This window comes from Chaetodon auriga, chromosome 24 (genome assembly GCF_051107435.1).
Source record: "Chaetodon auriga isolate fChaAug3 chromosome 24, fChaAug3.hap1, whole genome shotgun sequence".
NCBI lineage: Eukaryota > Metazoa > Chordata > Actinopteri > Chaetodontiformes > Chaetodontidae > Chaetodon > Chaetodon auriga.
In genome coordinates this window covers 3,502,120-3,524,655 of record NC_135097.1, presented here as the reverse complement: position 1 = coordinate 3,524,655, position 22,536 = coordinate 3,502,120, and the positions used below count along the sequence as shown (strand labels likewise).

Sequence of the window (22,536 nt, the reverse complement as noted above, 5' to 3'; positions counted from 1 at the left end):
CTGCCTCCATTAACGGCTGCCGTGGTTATCCCTTGTTTTCCCCATAACAGTCCCTTCTTTCCTCCTTTCAGCCATGTTTGTCCTCCATCCTTCCCTCCATCATTCTCTCAGTCGATTTCTCTCCTCCTTTCCCTTCTTTTCAGAGGTGCAATGTAACCAAATATATTTACTCAAGTACTGCACTTAAGTACAATAATACTGCCAGTTTCAAAGGGAAATATTGTACTTTTTACTGCACTTTATCGAACAGCTTGACAGAATCTGACGAATGCATCAGCAATATGAATTCTTATTTATTTATTTATGATCTGACATCATTATTGATTTGGATTGCCCTTCATGTTTTTGGGAATCTTGTTTTAATTTCCTTTATGGCCTCCTCTCCGGCTCTGTGACTCCTCTCTCCCTCCCTCTGTAAGCCCACCCCCTCCTCCATCATTGCGCCCTCCTCCCTGTACACACTTTGGCTGCCTGGAGGACACAAACACACACATTCAGTGCGACAACTACATCTGAAAACACTCACGCTGCCCAGAAAACTTTGACTGACTCGCAGCCAGCAAACACACACACTCACACACGCACACACACACACACACACACACACACACACACACACACGCACACGCACACGCACACACACACACACACACACACACAGAGTGCAGGCGTACACACACTCCTGCACACACACCCTGTGTTATGATCCTCCAGAGCTCCGTCCGACAGCCGACGATGCAGCCAGACTGTAATCCCTAAAAGGAGTGGAAAGGGGGGAGAGCAGAGCGGCTCCTCTCTGTTCGGGCATCCTCCCTCTCTGTTTGGATCTGTTCACCTCCTGTCATCTCTGCTTTCTCTCCGTCGCATCACACCTGAAAAACGCTCCCACTGCTTCGCCTCCATCACCCACAACTAAGAAGAGAGGCCCAGCGATGGGAATGAGCCAGATCAGATGTAAAACTCTTGGGTTTATCGAAGCTTTCCAGGCATTTTTGAGACTATTGTGTGGAGAAAACCGGAGTTACAGTGAGTCAGTTTGAGGCTCTGGTGAGTCGGCGAGGAAACTGAACCTCTTACCCTGATGCTGCATTCAGCAAAGCAATCATCAAGTCATTTCCTCCGAAGCTGAGAGACTGAGGGAAACTCAGCCAAGAAGTGTTTGGCAGAGAGCGGCCGGGCACAGAAGTCAGTCATCAATGGCTAATCAGATTTTAAGGTTTAAAGCTAATCGTGCCTGCTGATTGATTGATTGATTGAGCGATTATCAACAAGCCCTCTTTGATCAATGAGAAGACGCAGCATTTGTCAGCAGGACGACAGGGTTTGTCCACTTCAAAGACAAAGAAGACCAATGATGAACACGAACACGTGACTTATTTTAAGTTAAGATAAGATACAACTGTATTAATCCCCCGCCGAGGAAATTAGGGTGTTACAGACAGCAGGAATAAAAGAGGAGACGTGGAAGAGGATGAAAAATACAAAATAAAAACTATTTATATCCACATGCTGCTAATGGAAAAAACTGAAATTGCAGGTGGATTAAGGTACAGAAAGGACAGCGTTCATCGCTTCTTGCTTGATCGGGGTTTTGAACATAAAGAATTTGCTCCAGCGATTGATTGGCTCGTTCTTTCTGGGAGAACAGTCTCTGATTGGCAGCTGCTGGACAGACTTTAACATAATCGTTCATGGCGGTGTTGTTATCCAGTAACTGTGTCAGCAAATCCTCGTTTTTTCCAGCAGGCTGGTGGTTTTGAACAAAAACTTTGGTCATGGTGAAGATTCCAGTCTGAGCTGCAAAAACCAGATTCACATCGAATGAAACACATCAGATGTTCTGCACTGAATCAAAACCACAACAGAAAAACGGATGAATGTATCCAACAAGTTGGATGAATCTCCAAAATCACTGATGCAGGCGATGCAACCCTCCGTCCCCTCGGTGGGTCTTCTCCCCCTGACTCACACTGTCTGAGGCAGTAAACGCTCTTTCAGGGCATTTTTAGCAACGCAGCACAGCTGACCGAGCGGGGAATTGAACCCACAACCTGAGCAGCGCTGCTCCAGAGTCACAAACTCACACAGCTGCCTTCACTCTAGAACCGAAACATTCAGATTCTGCAACCAGAAAAGATTTTAAAACATCTATCAACACATATCAAACAGAGAGTGGAGTCTTCAAAGGGCGAAGCGGGGGGGGGGGGGGGGGGGGGTGATGGAGCAGAAGAAGAAGGATTAGAGTGATGGCGATGACGTGACAAATCAACACACACACACTCAAACTCAAACTCCCACATGGAAACTGTGGTGGAGAAGTCGACACCAACAGCTGGGCTCTACTGCGGCCTAGTGGACATGACCAGAACTGACACTTTGCTGGGTGCAAATTACTGAAGTTCCCTTTTACTGCTCCTAAAATTTGACATATCTGGATGTTCTGCCACGTTCTGATCGAGCCCCGTGAGCTGACAGAGGAACTCAAACGGACAGAAGAGCACTGAAATAATGCAAACACACAATAAAGCGAGTGAAGTGCTAAAAAAATCTAAATTTGAACACACTGCTGATGAAGGTCGTTTGATAAGCGCCGATCAAAAGCTCCAGAAAGATACTAAATGGACCTCACTTTGAGATAGTTTTGTCAGTATATACACTCATAAATGTGATCCATGCACCACACATAACTGCTGTCTAACTTACACATGCTCACTCTGAACACGTCTCTGAGGAGACGAGTGGGACTGTCCTAATTAAACGAGGTGCGGCCGGCCATCGTCATCATTGATCTTCCATTTGTTTTGTTCTCGCTGGCGAGTCCCGTCCTAAATGGGCCGCGGACGTGGAGGAAGATGAAGGGAAGGAGATGAAATGATGGAGCGAGATGGAGAGCGAGGAGCGTAAAAAATGGGGCTGGTAATGGGGAAAAAAATCAAAGAGGAGAAGAGAGACGGCGAGGAGGAGGAGGAGGAGGAGGAGGAGCTGAATGAAAGTATGAAAACGAATGATGGAGGAGAGAGCGAAGACACAGACACAGCTACTCCACAATGCTTTGCTTTTGTTTTTGCAGGTGCCAACTTTCTAGAAAGAGTTGTGGGGTAAAATCCCCCCCGAGGCTCCCGAGTTTCACAACACTTCCTGATAAAAAAGCTGCATTTTGTCGAGTTCAGCTGCCAACTGAATTTAGACCAGGAAGCGAAAAAAAAAACAGACTCCTCAGAGACTGAAACCGACTTCAAACCTGCTCAAAATGAACCACAAACACAGCCATCACTGGACGACACACTGTAATTCACTGAGAGAAGAAAGCAGGATGAACTGCCAGTGAGCGCCGTTATCCTCCTCTTCATCGCTGCTTTACACACTGACACACACTCACACTGAACACAGCTGATTTAAGGTTCATTAGACGTCTGAAATGTGGAGGACGGCTTTTTTCTGTTGATGCAAAATGCAGTTAATTTACCATAATAATCAACTTTGACAAATTCATTCTGTATCTTCGTATGTTATCCAGATGGATAAATGTCTATTTTGTGAATAGTAACTCGATGAGGAAGTCTTTATTCTGAACGTATCTGCAAACTCTTCACTGCCCACACGACTCATTCATCTTCCTACAGTGTCTCATCTTGGCAACTAAAGCACGTTTAATGGTAAAATGGTTATTTTTAGGCAAGTTTGGGAAAGATTTGGATAAAAACTGAGAGAGCTGAGACCGACTGGATCCTCTGCAGTCAGTGTGTATTTATGGACGTTTATCCTCAGCGGACATCACTGCAAACGACGTATGTTTGACTCTACCACGGCGTGCGAGCTTTAACCCGAACTGAAGCTCGTAGAGACGTGGTTTGTCTCCAATTCGGAGGGTTTGGTGACGCCACGGCCTCGGCAGACTTAAAGACAAGCCTCTCTGTAGCTCACACTGCAGCTGGACGAAGCGAGGGATGACAGAGGAGAGAGCAAGAGAGAGATACACTTTAAATCATTTGCATGTGAAATAGACTGGCACTTAGATCAAACCCCAGAGCGCGCGCACACACACACACACACACACACACACACACACACACACACACACACACACACACACACGCGCACACACACACACACACACACACACACACACACAGAGCGTCGTCAGTGTGTGTGATGACAGCAGCAGCCCTGTGTGAGCATGTGAGGCTGATTACAGAATATTTACTGCTGAGTCCATCCACACAGAAAGAGACAGAGAGGCTAGGTGCAGCCAGTAGCTGGTTAGCTTAGCATAGCACAAAGACGAAAAACAGGCAAAAATGGCGACGAAAGCTCTGTGACAACATTCACCTGACAGCACCTCGAAAACCTGCTAATTAACATGTTAAATCTAATTTTTTTAATCCAAAAAAAAGTCTAAATAGGATTAGTTTTAGCTAGCTGTGCCTCATAACCCGGCAGCTGAGCATAGCCTATTTGCTGTTGCGTGACCTCAGTTTCGACGAGCTTTAAGATGCACTTCCAGCTCATCGTTTAGCTCTCCTGCCTGCAACAGCGGCGTTTTGGGCCTCAGCAGGCGTCTGTTTTCGTAGAAAAACCTCTAAAAACCCACTGAACACGACCTGCTCAGCACCAAGCAGCTAGCAGGAAAAGTTAGCAGCTAGCTGGTGAGCTTAGCGAAGCATGTAGCAGCCAAAAACCCACATTAGGCACATTACAGCTGTTGCGCTGCCCCCAAGTGGCCGAAACAATCCAACACAGCTTTAATACGACACCATGTGCAGCGCTACGTGACAAAACACACGTTTCTACGTGACTTTCAGTCCTTCTCCTCTCGGCTTTTTCCTCCAGACGCCCGTATAAACATTTTGAGATAAATTAAACATAAATGAACAAAAAAAGAGGAAAAGTTTTGTCTGTGAAACCTTGAACGTCCTTGACTGTGAGCACAAACTCGCAGTCAGGCGGCGCACATAAACAACACACAAGTCTGTCATTGTCAGGCAGGCTGGTAGCATGAATCACACACACACACACACACACACACACACACACACACACACACACACACACACACACACAGGAGGTGACTTCCAGATGGGCAGCATTCCCAAATCCTGTCTTGTTAGCAACAAGTATGTATTTCCAACCACAAACAACACACACACTCATAACAAACACACACACACACACACACACACACACACACACATTTAAAGCAGGAAGTGAATATGATGCAACGAGTTTTGCACACACACACACATAAACACACACACGCTTCTCAAACTGGAAATCCATACTGGTGGCCTGAAGCAGCTACCTAATATGGACACACACACACACACACACACACACACACACACACACACACAGGCTAATAGAGCAGCTGATGAATGATGCATTCCTTCGCAGTCGGCATCGTGCTGCCGTAACGCTCTCTCACATTCAGCCGCCCACTCGTCACTTCATCCCTCGCTTCCTTTTCACTTTATCTCCTCCTTTTCTTTCTTATGCAACTTTCTCCCTCGGCCCACTTTCGCCGTGCCGCCTCTTATTCTTTCTCTCATTCAGCATTACGTAAAAAGGAGTCATCAGCAGGATCGTAAACAGCTTAATTAGACTTTTAAGGAGTGTTAAGGAGCACTTCTTCAGTCTTCAGTGCATCTTTAAAAACATCATCCCAAAACATCCATAAAAAGACTCACAACGACTATGATTCTACATTATTCTGCATTATCAGAGGAAAGATTTACAGAAGAACACGGCGGAACCTCAAAGGACCTCCGACTGAACAGGACGACGAACGTTTTAGCAAAGTTCCTCTGAGTACGTGACGCAAATATATTCAAGAGCAGCTGCCCGGGGTGAACGGGAGGCCGGCGGAAGACGCTCTCAAATGAACTAAATCTGCTGAATCGAGCGAAAGGCGGCTGAGGGAAACACTTTAATTACCACAGAGCGAGTTTCCCCCTCTGCTGAGCAACACACCGAACGCTGTCGCTATCTGGGCCAGCAGCTGCCCGCAGGCTGGAGGCGCGGGACGGCGAGGTTGCCGGTTTGAGTCCCGCACCGGCTGGGAAAGCACAGGCGGCGAGCGTGAACGGGGGAAGATGCTGTGTCATGAAACAAGGTGGCCTTGAGCAAGGCATTTTAAGTTCTGTGTCGTTTGAGACTAAAACGTTCCCTCCTCAGGTTTGAAAGGTGGATGTAAGCAGTTTGGCTTCTCTGCAAAGGGTTAACAGGTGAACCGATGCGGCTTTTTGTCCCCTCGTACCGACTCCGAGACCCAAACTCGGCTGACAATTCAATGCATTTTTGTCCAAAACGTAAAACCTGTAAACCTCTCAGTGCAAAACTGCTTAAGCTCATGTATAAAGTCACCAAGTCTTTTTGAGCATTTCCACTTTAATGCATCAAAAAATACAATCTGTTCGTACTTTCAACATGTTTTCATGCAAATTAAACTCTGATTAAGTTAATGGATGCAGGGTTTGTCACAGTATTTTCATTGTATTGCTGTTGTTACTATGCAAAAGGCCTGAGGACGTCTTCCGCCGCCGCCGGTCCTCTGTGTCCAAACAGCCATTTAACTCCTGAAGAAGTTGGTCGTTAATGAGATCTCACGCTGCCAAGCTTGCAGGATGGTGCGTAGTGTTAGCAGCATCAATGTTGCACCTGAACGTACCGCAGGAAGCTGCAGTTGGCGTTAATCTGTGGCATCACTGTCTGCTTAATAAGGCCAGCATCAGCACCGATGTGCAATCCAGAGGAGAACAGTATTAAAGACCTCAAAGCGCTCATGCAGCATAATGTACATTATAGAAAATCTAATCTACAGTGTGTGTTCATAAGCTTTTTAATTCCACTGGGGGGCACCAGAGTCGCCTTCCACACACAGTCTTTAAGTTTGATTTATTTATTCAGGAGGCCTCATGGCTGTTATCCAATAAAAACCTAAAAAACAAACAATATTTCTCGACAGGATCCCAGAACACAAGCCAGTCGTCACACAGAGCAGACACACCAACGACAACGATCACCAGACAGATTAAAGATAGACGTTCACCAAGCTGCACGAACCCAGAGGGAGCTTTCAAAAAACACAGTAAAAGATTCATTAAATGACTCTTTTATGGGGCACAGACTCTATAATAAGATCTGAGTCTGGATTTAGGAAATCAAACTGTTCCTGCTCTTCATGTTGTGTCTCTGTGTCTTCGCCCATCTGCTGCCTGCTTGATGCTTTTACAGCTGAAGAAACTTTTCTGTTTGTGTCAGAAGCAACTTAGCGGGTAAATCTCGTCCAAATCAGAGCTAATTGGAGGTTGTGTGTGTGTGTGTGTGTGTGTGTGTGTGTGTGTGTGTGTGTGTGTGTGTGTGTGTGTGTGTCTCTGGAGGGATGGCTGGCGGTTCCACTGCTGTCACATGACGAGAGGGAAGTTAACGAGAAGAAGAAGTCTTACATGCTTGTTTATGCACAGGTGCAAAAGCTTCAGAACCATCGCTTCTGTGTCGGCGTTCGGTCGCGTCAGAGGCAGAAGACGTGACTCTGTGACACCGTGACACTCTGCCAAAAGGCTAAATGTCGGCCCTGTTTCCTTCTACTCCACTGCCTCCAGCTCCAGACCCCCCAGGCTGAGTGCGTGCATGTGTGTGTGAACGGTGCAGTCAGACTTCCTTTACCCAGCCTGCCCGGCGTTCACACCAGAAATGACACAGCAAATACTCTGCAGGAGGCGCAACACAATCCAGATCAGGAGATCAGGAGTGTGTTCAACGTTTGAAACATAAGACCTGATCCTTTAGGACATAAACTGACCTGAAAACAGCTCAAAGTCGATATATTTAAAGTTTTTCCTCGTCAGCTTCATTGATTTTTGTAAATATCTGCTTATTCTGAGCCACTAAAGACTGGGAAAGATGTGGAACGCTCCACAAACACCTGTTTGGATCATTCCACAGGTGAGAGGATCATGATTGGGTGTGAAAGGTGCGTCCTGGAAAGGCAAACGACGGACTTTTTTCAGTTACTCACACACTTGAAATCATGGTATTTTTAGTCATTTGACGACATCGCATTAAAGCTGCAGCTTGCTTGTCTTCTCTGTCTATCCGTCTCCTCCCTCTGCTGCACCTGAGCATGACAGGTAGCGCACGTCGGACACACAACACTGACAGAGGACGTAATCAGGCTACAGCGGCGCTGACGTTGTCGGGAGCTCGACTCCCACTGAGGCCTTCAAACTACAGTCACTGGAAAACAATCAACGCTCCGTGATTTGGGGTGTTTACAAAGCGTGAAATGAATGAAAAAAAAAATATTCACGTTCATGTTCAGCTGCACATTCTGATGAGCTGCACAAAGACTTTTCGACTTTCAGGGCATGAATGAGGCTTTTCAAGGAGCAGGAGCAGAAGTGCAAAGTTTAAGTGCAAAATTCTGCAAAACATCCAGCATCAGCATCCAAAGTGAAAGAGGGAAAACGACTAAAAATCACTGCACAGTGGAGCAAAATCCTGTGAGAACATGTTGCTTCCCCTTCATCCAACAACAGCGTCTCCACAAGACGCAGACAAATGAGCTCATTTAAAACTTTCGTGCACACTTAAATGTCAGCCTGTGAGACGGCTCTTTGGCGGCCGGGCCGCTCGGACACACAAAGGATCCAACATGGCCGCAGACAGACGGCGGCTGAGTCAGGCTCATCTCCCGCTTTGATTCACAAAACTTCCTTCAGGACAACAAGCATTTCGAGGTACACTGGAGACTGGCTGGGAGCGGTCTGTCTGGCTCGGCCATGTGAGGAGGGCGGCACAGCAGACCCTCCTTTTGCCCGAGGCGGGCTGGCGCGAACAATGGCCAGCTTGTTGTGTTTCCCTTTCACATGGCAGAGAGGGACTTTATCTCCCCAACGTAGCTTTAACAGCACCATCAGATGCAAAATTGGGAAATCAGACTGTGCTCCCTCCAACACCCGCTCCTCCTAATTCACCTCAATTATCTCCAAAAGTGGAGATCTGTAATCTGAAACAATGGCATCGGTTTCAGATCTGACAGCGAACGATCATGATGTGATTACGCAGTGTTTGTGCAGACCTGCTGCACGCGTCATGAGTCCTGGACAGCAGGACACAGTGATACTGAGAGGAGTTCGTCCCCTCGCTTAGACGCTGGAGGTGCCAGCCTGCAGCTCTTCATCCAACACTTGACCGTGGCTGCTCCTTCTTGTTCCATTCCTCCCTGCGTCGCTGCAAATATTTAAAAACTGTAATATTTCCATCAGTTTGCACAGACTGAATCCGTTGAGGATCATCATCAGCTCATCACCGCCGGGTCGTATCCACCAGCAAACTACAGCTTTAATTCAATTTCCTGCATCCAAGCTGCCGGGGATGATCTACGCGTCTGACCACAACCACATGCGACAAACCGCCAGTAAAATGAGACGTACGACGCTCCTGATAGATGAGAAAACAGCTTAATAATTAGAGCAGCAGATGTTTGATAGCAAAATGATTCAATCCAGCAGAGTGTGTGTGTGTGTGTTTGTGTCGCCGCTGAGGGCTGCAGAGATCAGCGGAGGCTCGTGGTCGGGCCAACGCGTCCCCAGAGGTCTGTTCCCAGTTTGAACGCGAGTCTTCTTCAGCCGCCCTTCAGCTCATTTGTTTGGAATGAGTCAAGCATCCACATATGAAAGACATCTGTTTGTCTTGGCTCTGTGTGCACGCTCGTGTACAGTATTACAGGTCTTGCAGGATCTTCTTGTCCCACTAAAAACTCTGAATTTTATTCCGTAACAACTGTCCTGATTTCCACTTTTGGAGCCGTTTCAGACCGCAGAAATGTCTGCAGCAGCACAAAATGACACAAATTTCACAAATGTGATCACCAGCAGTTCAGCAGAAAAGCAGCACTTTCATATCTCGGTCGCTGTCACTGAGCTAGCTGCTAGTTTCTGGTTTCAAGATCCACTCATTCACACGATCATCGTCTCTGAGTGGAGACGTAAGACGGGCTGTGTGACCTCGCTGGAAACTGTCCCAAACAGCTGCTCTCCGATGGGAGAGAGTCACAGGTTTGTTCCTGTTGTACAGAAAGTGACAGAAACTGTTGTGTAAAGACTGAAGAAAGTTCAGACCCGGCTGACTGTCTCACCTCCACACAGGTGGCCAATCACGGCGCAGAGCGGCTGCGATGCGACCTCTGAAAGGTGCGAGAAGCCACTCAATCTGACGGATGGCGCAGGCAGCTTCACTTCACACAAAACCCACTTCACACGACCTCTCCGGCAACCAACGCCCGCCATCTTTTTCACTAACGAGCTGCTGAAGAAAGTTGAACATCTTCAAGCTCAAGACCAAGAAAACGCTGCACAGCACCTGGACAGCAAACGTTCAGCTCCAGACACAAAGAACAAAGACAGATTGTTGAGAGTCCTTTCTAACCAGCTTGATATTAAGTCAAAATGTTGAATATAGAGTTTGAAAGTTGCAGATTGATTGGCATCCTGATTGATTTCCTGTTAGTACAATACAAAGTAAATCAGTTTCCTGTATAGTAATACTACACTGTCAGCGTTATGTGTCTCTCCTCCTATAGTTGAATCTGAGGGACGCGTCCGTCTCTTTAGCTGCTAATGTTCACTGTGTTATTCTGCTAACTCTGCATGTGTTTGTTGGCTGATGAGAGAGTCAACACAGCAGAGGCCGTAAAACCAAAACAACGAGCTGAAAGACGCTTTGAAGCACTGCATTTTACAACACGCGTCGACATTTGATTCATTGCTAATATAAAAATATTGATTAGTGGAGCTTTAAGCGACGCTGGTAATGAGAAAAAACTCACTTTGAGTCATTTAAACACAATCAGCCACACGGGAAACAACTGACTGAAGAAATTAAAGCCTAAAATTAGCACAATTATGATTTGGGTGTTTCTTTGGGTGTCTGCTTCTGAAACTAAAGTTTTTAATACAGATGCATCGCTGGTAAAGAGTATTCAGCCCGAAATGACACAAGCACGAGACCGAAGCCTACCAACATTTTCAATACACCCATTTTATTTTCCAATCGTCATCATTGATTACAGTTTAACACATAAAAATGTTACAAATTGTTGAATTCACTCTTCACACAGTCGTGTTTCCATTCTTTTTACAGACGTCACATAGACTTTCATTCATTTTCTTAATTTACCTTAACCTTATCTTAGTTTAACCTTAATCTTAACCTTAAACTCTTTTCCCTAAAATGTAATGATTTACATTTTGTCCCCATAAGGATGGTGAGTCCCCACAATGTGACCGTGTCAACAGATTTATGTCCCCATAACATGAGCAATACACACACACACACACACACAAGCACACACACACACCAAGACACCAACATATTGATGCGCTTACTGGTCATTTAACGCCACACTTGAGACAAGGAGACAAATGCGGCAAAAAAAAGAAAAAAATGCGTCCAACTGGGCACGTGCACCGTGCGCGCGCACACACACACACACACACACACTCTACCTTTAAAGAAATGCACTCTGAAGGAGGTGTCTGAGCTCTTCTCCTCATCCTCATCATCACCCGTCCTCCCCTGCGCCGGCGATCGCCTCCTCTTCCAACGCATCCCTCTATCAATCTGTGAGTCTGTTACTTTGAATAAACACTCTCCTCCTTTCTGTCCGTCCACTTCTTCATCCTCCTGCCTCACTCCCGTCCTCCTCCTCCTTCCCCTTGTCTCTCTCTCCCCCCTCTCTCCCACCCTCACCCCTTTGATTACACTTTCCCTCCCTCCCTCACTCTGCCCCGCTCTCGCTCACGTGTCTCTTTATAGCAACAGAACTTGCAACAGTGACAGTTCACATGATAACCCTGTGTGTGTGTGTGTGTGTGTGTGTGTGTGTGTGTGTGTGTGTGTGTGATCCACATATCTGCAGGCAACATGTTTTCAAGTGTCACACCAATGTCCGTGTGTCAGACTTGAGTGTAGTTTGTGCAGCATTACTTCCCTGCATATGGCTATAAATATATTTGTGTATATGTGTATACATCTGCGTGTGTGTGCGTGTGTGTGTGCGCACCACCTCGCTCACTCGCCACGCTGCAGTTAGTTCTGCTGCGTCAGCCCTGCCCACACACTCACACACACACACACACACACACACACACACACACATACACCAGCAAAGATAAACACACACGAGCAAGAGGCAACACACAAAGCAACAGATGCTAAACACACACACACGCACACACACACACCTACACACACCACTGACTCCTCGAACAGCACAAACATTGATTTTTATGTTGCATCCAGTAAATTCAGCGTTTCTATTTGTTCCTTGCATCAGCAGCTTGTGTCATATCTCACTTTAAAAGCTGCAGTCCTGCCCGATGTGTGCGTTTGTGAACTCGTTTTCTTTGATTAGCGATGAAAAATCGTCACTGTCCATCTCGATTTTTCCTTTGTGTAAAATGTATAAAATGTTTTCATGACGGAAAGAACAAAAAAACGTAGTAATGCAGTGATTATTCAGAGCAGCCTGAGCAGAAAGAGCTGGGACACGGTTGAGAGGTCTGATGTCCAGTTTAACACAGCTAAAACCTGAAGTATCCTGTCTAAAGTCGAGCTGTGGACAGAGACACGATGGGGACAGACAGTATATGATGTTTGCCCCATAAAGTACATTGTAATGTGTGTCCCATATGTAATTACTATCGGATATGTTCAGTAATACTATAATGATAAGTGATATTTATACTGTGCATGTATACTATTACTGTGCTACGTGAGTGATAGCAACATGCTAACAATGTTTACCCTGTTTTTCTATTGTTTTATTAGTTTTGTTGTTATTGTTCTTTCTTCTGCTCACGATGTCTTTGATGTTTCTTCTTTTAAAAAGCAATAAAAAGTGAATTTGTGACTTCAGAATGCGTCAGCTGGCTAACGATGAAAAGGACGTCCATATGTCAAACACACAGGCCTTTTATTTTTACCATAATCTGTCGAGAGGGCTTCATTATAACGCTAAGAAGGTTGAAGGTTAAACAGCACCGCGGCCTGAAAACAAGCAGCAACTTTCACGTGAAACTTTCTGCCATTTAATCCCCAGCATTCGAGCGCTGACGCTCGAGTGTCTGCAGAGCAATGAAACAAGTAAATAAGCTGAGCGAGTGTGTGACAGGGCACAGAGCCTGCTTCACACAGGGCACTAATGAACCCAGAGGGCAGACAGAGGACACAGCAGCGCACACACACACACACACACACACACACACACACACACACACACACACACACACACACACACACACACACACAAACAAACACACAAACACACAAAGATGAACTCAGAAGCTGCACAGGCGACGAGAGAAGACTCATTATACCAATAACACCGACCCGGGCTCATAAAACACAATAACAGACAGACTGTCAGAGGAGGACAAAACTTCCAAACCTCTTCATTTCTACTGGGTTTCAAAGTTCTGTGCTTCCCTGGTTGGAGGAATTACCGACCAATCAGAGCTTTGTAAACGGGAGGATCGGGGGCCGTCGACTTCCCGCGCAAAAGGCCGCAAAGTGCAAACAGAAAAGGGACATAACAGCCAGTAGTTTTGATTCAGCGACCCCTGACAGCCTCGTTTCTGCTGCTTTAACTTCCCACCTGGCCGAGTGATGCAGAGGTGCACCTCAGCGTCTGTCAGTGCACCGTGACATCACTGCTGGGTGTGGCCACAGGTCAAACTGTCACTGGTTTCAAGCGGTTTTCTGATACTGTATATTGCAGTGTATAGATTATTAATGTGGACTGAAGCTGACACACGTCTTGAAGCCCATAATCGTGCTCAGTTTAGCGAGCGTAGACACAAGATGGCGATTCATCGGGCGAAGCGTGACTCATAAATGACACCAAGCAACAAAAAAAGCCAGGGTGTTAAAATGAGTTGTTTACAAACACTCACACACCATGTTTATTCACACCGTGTCCAAACCGCAAAGCCTCATGGCTGCCAGGTAGTGGGCTGGCAGCAGGAGGCGTGGACACACACACACACACACACACACAGAACTCATCGGGGCGTCCAGGTCCATGTGTTCAGTGTCAGAACTGTGTGTTCTGTTGTTGTAAAGCTCGCTCGTCCACGACGCCCTGCCAATAAATACTTGAGCTTTCCTCCGACGGCGCTGAACACAGCCGGGCCTCCTCTCCTCTCAGCTCCCCGATCACAGAAACTGAGCTCCTCAACTCACGTCTTTGCGCTTTAAAACCTTGATTTGGACATTTGTGAGCTCGGGCAGAGGATGGCGCTGTTGGGCTCCAATGCGACGCAGAGGTCCGGAGCTGGACATGCATTAACCATTTCAACTTTTTAGGAAATACTATGCAGGAAGTGTTTGTTATTGCTTGCAAACACATAGTTTCGGGCGCTGCGTGCCATTTTCATCGCTGCTTACTGCCTACCCGGTCGCCACCTTTTAAGTCCCGGCCTTACCTGTCCTCTATTACCGGCTGGGGGCTGCACACCCACTACCCAAAGGCTGCAGCCCAGAAACATCCTGAACAGAGTTAAATAAGAATAAGAAAAACAGGTCGAGCTGCTGCACAGCTCTCGTGAGTCATGGTGATGATTGAGAGGGATTATTTTTCTATGAGTCACCACATTGTTTTTTACTCTATCAACTTTTAAAACCCTTGCAGTTTCTGTTGAAAGCGCTTCCTTGCACAGCATCGTGCCCTTGTCTCCTTTCCTTGCTTGCATCCTTTCCTACCCTGCAGGTATCTCCCTCCACGCTGAGGTGATATTCCCCTCTTCCTCTCTCTAACTCAACCCCCTACGAGCAGCACTCTCTCCATCCGTCATCTGGAAGTGATTGCGTCCACCATTACAGCACGCCTTGGCCGACGCTGAGCGTGTTGGTGTTGACAGCCAGCCCTTTGTCCGTTACGGGCCTGAGAGAGGAGCTCTGCACAGAAACACGCTGATAAAAACCGACTCGTGCTGCGAACGCACGCACGCATGATGCTCGCTCGCAACCATCAGTCACTGCTACGAGCTGCAATTACCCCGAACGCACAGTACCACATCGCGAAAATACTACAAGTGAAAGTCCTGCATTCAAAGCCTTACTCGAGCTGTTTTCGGCTTTGTGACGATGCACTTTTAAGCTAAACCAAAAGAGGGTTTTTAAACAGTTTATTTAGCTTCAAATGCTAGCTTCAACCCATAGACCAACACTTAATCCTTCAGTTTATCAACAACATTCACAATCAGAATCACCAAATTTGGAGATACATGATTTTCACTGGAAAGGAAGATTTTTATTTTTTTTTTACAATTTTGGTCTATTTTTGTACTTTTATCCATAATAATTGTCAATTTCATGTAAAAATCCTGTACGACCAGTCAAAAGCTGCTCATATACAACCACCAAAAGGCCTTTCTCAGAGTGGACATTTGGTAGAAAAGCACAGATTTCAAAAATAAAATGAATGATGGCTGAATTCAGTTTAGCTTCTGTTTCAGGGTCTTGGTTCGTCCTCACAAAAGACGTCTGAGCGAGCTAGAAATCTGGTGACAGTGGCTGCTGGCAGGGCTAGCGCTGAGCTGCTGCAGCTAGCGAGCAACCGTTAGCTTGGTCACAATAGACAAAACTCAGAGCTTTTCCTTCTATCCTTGTGAGCCCCTGAACCCAACCTTAACCATCACAACTGAATACCTAACTTCCTCTAATTCTTCTCCAAAGTTGTGAGAACTGTCCAAAATGTCCTCACTTTCCAAAAATGTCCCCTCTTTGCTGGTTAGCAACTTTGGTCCTCACTATGTATCAAGTACAAGAACAAGTTTCCATGACTTGTGGGGACATTACATAGACTTCCATTCATTTCCTTAAGCTAACCTTAGCCTTAACCCGAGTCGTCACCCTAAAACTCGGTGATTTACATGATGAGGACTTGCATTTTGTCCCTATAAGCAAAGCGAGTCAACACATTTGTGTTCCTACAACATGAACGCACATCAACGCACACACATCAACACTATCACTGCATCTTCCCCAGCGTGTGTCGTCTCACATGTTGTGTTTACATACTGCCGCCATCACGGACCCATCTACTCTTTGAACAACGTGCCTCGTCCTCTCCGTCCTCTGTGATAGGAATCTGTCCTCAAGGAGAAGGTATACAAACCGTCCTCGTGTTAGCGCCGCAGAGAGAGACGGACGGAGATGTGGACGATGTGTGTGCGCAGCAGAGAACAAGAGAAGAAGAGAAGCGCGAAGGAAAAAGAAGAAATACGTCTTGTAAGCATGATAGACGACAAACTGGAAAATCTACACACGCCCATAAAACACTTGTAGGAAACTTGCTGGACCCAGAGGAGAGAGAGCTGCTCTGCACATGTACTGTATTTCATTACACACACACACACACACACACACACACACACACACACACACACACACACACACACACACTGGGCCTCTTCCTGCATTATATCACTGCTGTTACTCAATCTCCTGGACTCCTGTGGTATTTGTTATTTTTCACAGTGTGGAGAAATTGGAGGATTTTGGGATCTTCGTGGCGATCCATCAATCTTCCTCTGCTGCTCCTCCTCTTCAGACAGATAATCTTTAGCTTCCTCTCCACTCACACACAAGGACGAGTCTCAAATCAAAACAAAAGCAAACAACATCAGAGCTCCTGAGAGAGACTGTGACTAAAAAACACTTCATTTCACATTTATAGGCAGCATATACACATATATATAATGTAGTTTTAAGCCGATATAAGTGTTTATTAATGTATTTGTCAGTTATTTAAACTCCCCCTGTGTGCCTCCACACCTATGTGGTGTATTAACAGACGACAACGCAGTAAAACACTGCTGTAATAACACAGAATAGGTCTTCACAGGAGAAGTATTTGCATACAGGAGCGAGCTTAAATGTGCAAGATGTGGCCAGAATTTGACTGAAGTTAGCGTGCTAACAGCTAGCTGCGTGCTAACAGCTAGCTGCGGTCTGGCCTGTCTGGATATGTGGATTCGTGTTCCTGCTCACCTGACGAATGGAAGCCCACATTCGCTCTGCTTTTAGCTCTGTTTTGGGTCTCTACCAGGTCCTGATGCTCCAGCTGCTGTGACGTTTGATTGATTAGATCGGTACTCTTCAGACGTCAGGTGACCACATGCTAACTGCTAACAGGTTTTCAGACTTTTGACCGTCGAGTTCAGACTTTTCATCGAGCAATAGACGAGGGGAAACTCAAATTACATAACTGTCTGTTACGCTGCTGTCAGTCTCTCCTCCTTTCATCTTCCCATCCTTCCTCCGACTCCCTCCTCTTTCCTTATCTCTCCGCTTCCTCCTTCCTTCTCCTTCATCTCCTTCACGAACTCATCTGCTCCTTTTCATCTCCTCCAGTTTCACTCTGATTTTCATCCCTACTCCCACTTTTACTACTTTCCTTCTTTTTATTCAACTCTGTCTGCACCATATTTCCCAGTCTGTGTGTGTGTGCATGTGTGTGTGCGTGTGTGTGTGTGTGTGTGTGTGTGTGTGTGTGTGTGTGCGCGTGTGTGTCAGACTTTACTCATATACATACTGTACATTCATTTATATTCCCAGACGGTGCTCCCCGAGGGAAGATTGTAAGACTACAAGCTCAGCAAAGTGTGTGTGCGTAGTGTTGTGTGTGTGTGTGTGTGTGTGTGTGTGTGTGTGTGTGACTTCACACCATTTGACAAACTGGTGTTGATATTAGAAAAAGAAAAACTCTGAAGTTCACAGCAGGAGAGCAAGACTGCGAGAGACACTTGGAGACGACATGCACACACACACGCATGCACACACACACACACACACACACACAAACAAACACAAAAGCTCAAAACTCTGCAGTCGCGACATGGATGGTTGCCATGGTAACCCGTCCAACCAGAAAATTAAGAGAAAAGTTTTACCACCACTTTTGAGCGGGGTGTGTGCGTGCGTGCGTGCGTGCGTGCGTGCGTGCATGCGTGCTAGTGCGTGCGTGCGTGCGTGCATGCGTGCATGCGTGCGTGCGTGCGTGCGTGCGTGCGTGCGTAAAAGGGAACTGACTGGGCTCTCGGCCAAGACAGGAAGCTCTTAGTCGGTCTGACTCTTTTACCTGAATCTGCAACTCACTTTCATTTTCTGGAGAACAACAGCACTTTCTCTTTCTCTGATTGGTCATTTTCTTCATTTGCACACACACACACACACACACACACACACACACACCGCCCCCTCTGGAGGTATTTAATGGCCACATGCTGACCGCAGAGACCACTGAGGGGCCCGGAGCTCCACCTCCACCTAATCCTACCTCCTCACTAATCACGCTCACTCGTACAGAAAACTGAGCATGTGCAGACACACAAAAACACAACGCACAAAAAATGCCCACTCACACACGTGCACGCGCACACACTCTGTTGGAACGCACACTCGCACAAAGAGCAGTGAAAACAGTCGGAGCTCCAACAGAAACATTAAATGTAGAACTTCTACTATGGTTTCTCACTGACCTTGAAAGCACACTGACTTATACCAGACACACACACACACACACACACACACACACACACAGATGGTGATGTGTTTTGCTGACTTTCTGAGAATTACCGGTGAATCACACAGCTCTCTCCAGTCCGTCACATGAGGATGTGATGAGACAGAGAAAACTGAACGGAAGAAAACGACCAAATCACAACACGAGCGACTTCCTGTTTGATACTGAAGGATTTCTACCAGGTTTCCACTGAAATTTACCACGAACGTTCAGAAAACCAGAAGAAGAAAATGCAATTTTACGGGTCTGTGAGTGTTAGGAGTCGGTTCGTCCGGGTAAACAGCAGGTGGCGCTAGTTCTCGAGTCTGAAGACGTGATTAAAAGAGCACCGGTCACACCTTAAAAATACGACAGAAATATGGGATTTATGTTTGTGAGGAAGGTTACGGCCTCATCGCTCCGTGAAGTTTTCATCTGCGGCCATTTTTCATCTCCTCGGGGGGGGCATTAGAGTCACATGATGGAAATGCCTCTTCTGTTACGGATGGTTAAACTGATGGATAAATGTGAAAAGAAGTTCAAAGTTTCTAATTCAGGTTTCAGAACTGACCATGATAGTTATTTTTTCTACAAAACACACATCTTACAGTAGATATTCATCAAAAATCGAAGTGATTTTCATGCTATCAGGACACTTTTGACTGACAAACATCAGCGTTGCTGCAGTGGAAACCTCGTCCTGCTCTGGTTCCAAAGTATCCTCAAGAAGTTAGAAAGTGCTTTGTTAAAGAGCTGCAGCTGTTTTCACGAGCAGCACACGGAGATGAGTCTTTATCGCAACTTGGTCGTGATTCATCGAGTAAGTTACACAAGCAGCAAAGTGAACACAGAGGTAAGAAACGTGGACTCAAAGCTCTCCGTCGTGAGCTGACGTCTTGAGCTTCCACAGCCTTCGTGTTTGAGGGAGACGCTGTTGTTTCAACGAGTAACTTGGTTTTTAAAGATCTGCAAACGAGACCCCCTTCCGGCAATTTGGCAGCTGTGGACGTTGAATTTAACGAACAGCTAAATCAGGTTATTAATAAATGAAAGTCTTTCTTGTCGAGTGTGTTGGAGTGATGGCAGGAAGTTTGTGTGCGCTGCGGCTGGCCTCTGAATCACCGCCTGTAGGAAGATAGATGGTGAAGGAGGAGGAGGAGAAGTCGACATTTTGACCCCGGAAAGACGTGGAGTGCACGGCCTGAATCTGAGATACTAACCAGTGGGACTACAGAGCATCTCCGAAACCAACTAAGACGTCCAGAGTCATCCATCGCCACTGAGCGCATCATTTTGTCGGGTCAGAGCCTGAAAATATCTCCAAAAATCTCCTTTTTTTAAGAAGCTTTTTTTGCCTCCCGCGTGTCACCGCTCGTCAGTCGAAGGAGGACGAAGAGGAGGGAAAGAAAAGCAAGAAAAGTGGAGAAGGGGAATTACAGAGGGGCCATCAGGGAGGGATACCGAGTCATGTGGTCCATGTCCACCCGTGGGAACGAGGGAGGAGAGAGAGAGGAGGGGAGCCAGAGGGAGGAGAAGAGGGGAGTCAAAGCCTCTTTCTCACTCCCTCGTCAACCATTTGATTTCCATCACAGGATTTGGAGAGAAGTCAGTGGAGTGAAACATTTCCTGCATCACAACGTAGGAATCTGATCTTAAAGCTGCAGAGCGAGTCCATAAAAGAGTGATTCAACAATTCAGCGTCGCACTCTTAGAACAACGTCGGACTCAAGAAAGGATCAAAATCGATGCAACACAACCGGAGATATCTACACGCCTACCTTACCCATAATGCAACTCCGCCAGAGACAGATCAGTCGGAGATTCTAGTGTCCAACAAGGCTCCAAAACATGCTGCAACGACCAGTCATTTTGCAGTGAATCAGATATTTGTTGAGTCTGTACAATGTCAGAAAACACTTTAAAAAGCTTCCCAACAGCCCAGAACACAAAGATGTTCCTCTAAAAATGATGGAAACAAGAGAAAAGCAACAAATCTTCCCATTCAGGAAGCTGGGACCATCAAGAGTCGCCACCTGAACATTAACAATTCCCACGTCGAGTGAATGCACCATAAAGCTAATAAGCAATGACTTGCACCTGTGCAGGAAAGGTGTGAACATTAAACACGCACACGGGTGACGAGCTTGACTTCAGGTGCCGGCAGCTTCATTTGTGCTCACCGCGCTGCTTCCTGGTCCGTGTTAGCCGACGCTGGTGTGGAACTTGGCCGCTCTCCGATGGAACGCTGGACGCCTCCCCGTGTGATGGATGAGTGTTTATGAAAAGTGAAAGCCCTCGCTCCACTCGGCCTCTCCAAACCACACTTTCACATTTCAGGCCAAAACAACCAACTGATGTGCGCTTTTTCTGAAACACTAAACACATCATGTACCGAGTCGTGCAGCCAGCAGCAAAGCAGAAGAGGGTCGCGCTGCGTCTTCAGGCCACTCCCACTTTGTGATGTCATGGCAGGTGTGTCGCCTTCACAGCTGACGGGTGAACGGCTTGTCCGGCGGTGAAAACGTCCTTATAAATCACAGCTTTGTCGAAACAAACTGGAGCAGGGAACATTTTATTACAACAAACTTCAGCAAAATCTGCCTTTAAAATCAGTTCGGGGTCAGAGGAAGAATGTGGTTTCCCAGAGAATTAAGCTGGAAAAAGGCACCGAAAGAAAACACTTAACTCTGGTTCCCACTCACATACTTGGGATATTCCTGCCACACTCAGGGCCTCCGAGAGAGAGCGGCAGGAAATAAAGCCAGTGTGAGGAGCAGGGCGCCGCGGAGGTGCTGCGGAGGGCCAACTCCTCCAGTTCAGGCCTCTGAGCGACAGCTTCCAGTGGGAATAGGACGTCGCTATCAAGCCCTGCAAAGCGACGCCCTCTTCCTCCGTATCAGCGCAGCTCTTCCCCTCCGCCCCGGGTGGAGGAAGCCGGCTCTCTTCGCCGTGTCGAGGCCCTGGAAGCAGCTCAGGAGATCCGACTCCTGAACAAACTGTGGAAAAAATCTCCTCATCCAGGCCGTCCAGGAACATGTGTTTCAGCGTGGCCTTATGCAACTCTGACCGAGCTCTGGCAGGTGGGGGGGGGGGGGGGGGGCTGTCAGCGGCTGTTACAGGAGGAAAAGCACACGTCCACGAATGAGATGAGGGAGAAGAATGAGACTTTTTCTCATCATTACCGATTTGAAATAAATAAACTTTAGACGTGTGGAACTCGTGGATGTATTCAGAAATAATGGACACTGCGTTCAAAGATGGCTCCTCATTCGCGCAAACACAAGCTGCTCGATGGTCACGTGGGATGTTCAGGAAAGTCAATCCGCACCCGGCCCATATCGTTAGCATTAACCGGCGGTGCTGCAGACGTCCATCGTGAGAGTGACCCGACGTGATTCGTAGTTCACCTGGTCTGCACAGTGTTTCTCTTTGCATTCTGGGTCCTGAGGAGGAGTTTCTGTGGAGATGAAGGCTCACTCACTGGTTGTTGAACTGTGGGTTTTGTATTGAGCACCAACAGAGAGCATCTTCTAGTCTGCTTAGAAGTTTGATGTCACTTCCATCAAACAACCCTCGTGTGATGCATGTTCACACATTACAGGTGAGACGGTGTCGACCTGCAGCGTCGAGCTGAGTGAAATCTGAAATCTGAGACTCTGAGCTTTGAGAATCAGCAGAAGAGGAAAACCCCGATGGTTACGCCTTGTTGCTCCTTGGGGGAAAGTTGGATCAATGTTTTCCATCTTTGCTGAGACAGTAGGACGCAAGAGAAAGAGAGAGAGAGGGGTGGTGGAGAGAGGATGATGATGAGAGACGAAGGCCCGGCCCGGCTCTATTGATTGTTTAGCCGTGTGCTCTGCCCACATGTTAGTGATACAGTCACTAAGAACCCACACAGACTTTAGACAGGCGAGAGGAGGGTGAGGATGTTTGCATCTCACACACATGAACACATGAAATGCTTCACACAC

At 46.8% G+C, this 22,536-nt stretch overlaps 1 protein-coding gene across 3 annotated transcripts in view; it reads right to left on the bottom strand.

Annotated features, from left to right (window-relative positions):
• The window catches only part of nhsl2 (NHS-like 2), a 129,394-nt gene that overhangs the window by 96,286 nt on the left and 10,572 nt on the right, over positions 1-22,536 (bottom strand). The window contains exon 2 of one of the 3 annotated variants that reach the window (XM_076725188.1): positions 11,505-22,526. The exons of the other annotated variants lie outside the window; for them this stretch is intronic. Coding sequence (XP_076581303.1) covers positions 11,505-11,607 — 103 coding nt within the window. The 5' untranslated portion in view covers positions 11,608-22,526. The remainder of the gene's footprint in view (positions 1-11,504; positions 22,527-22,536) is intronic. 3 annotated transcript variants of the gene reach the window in all.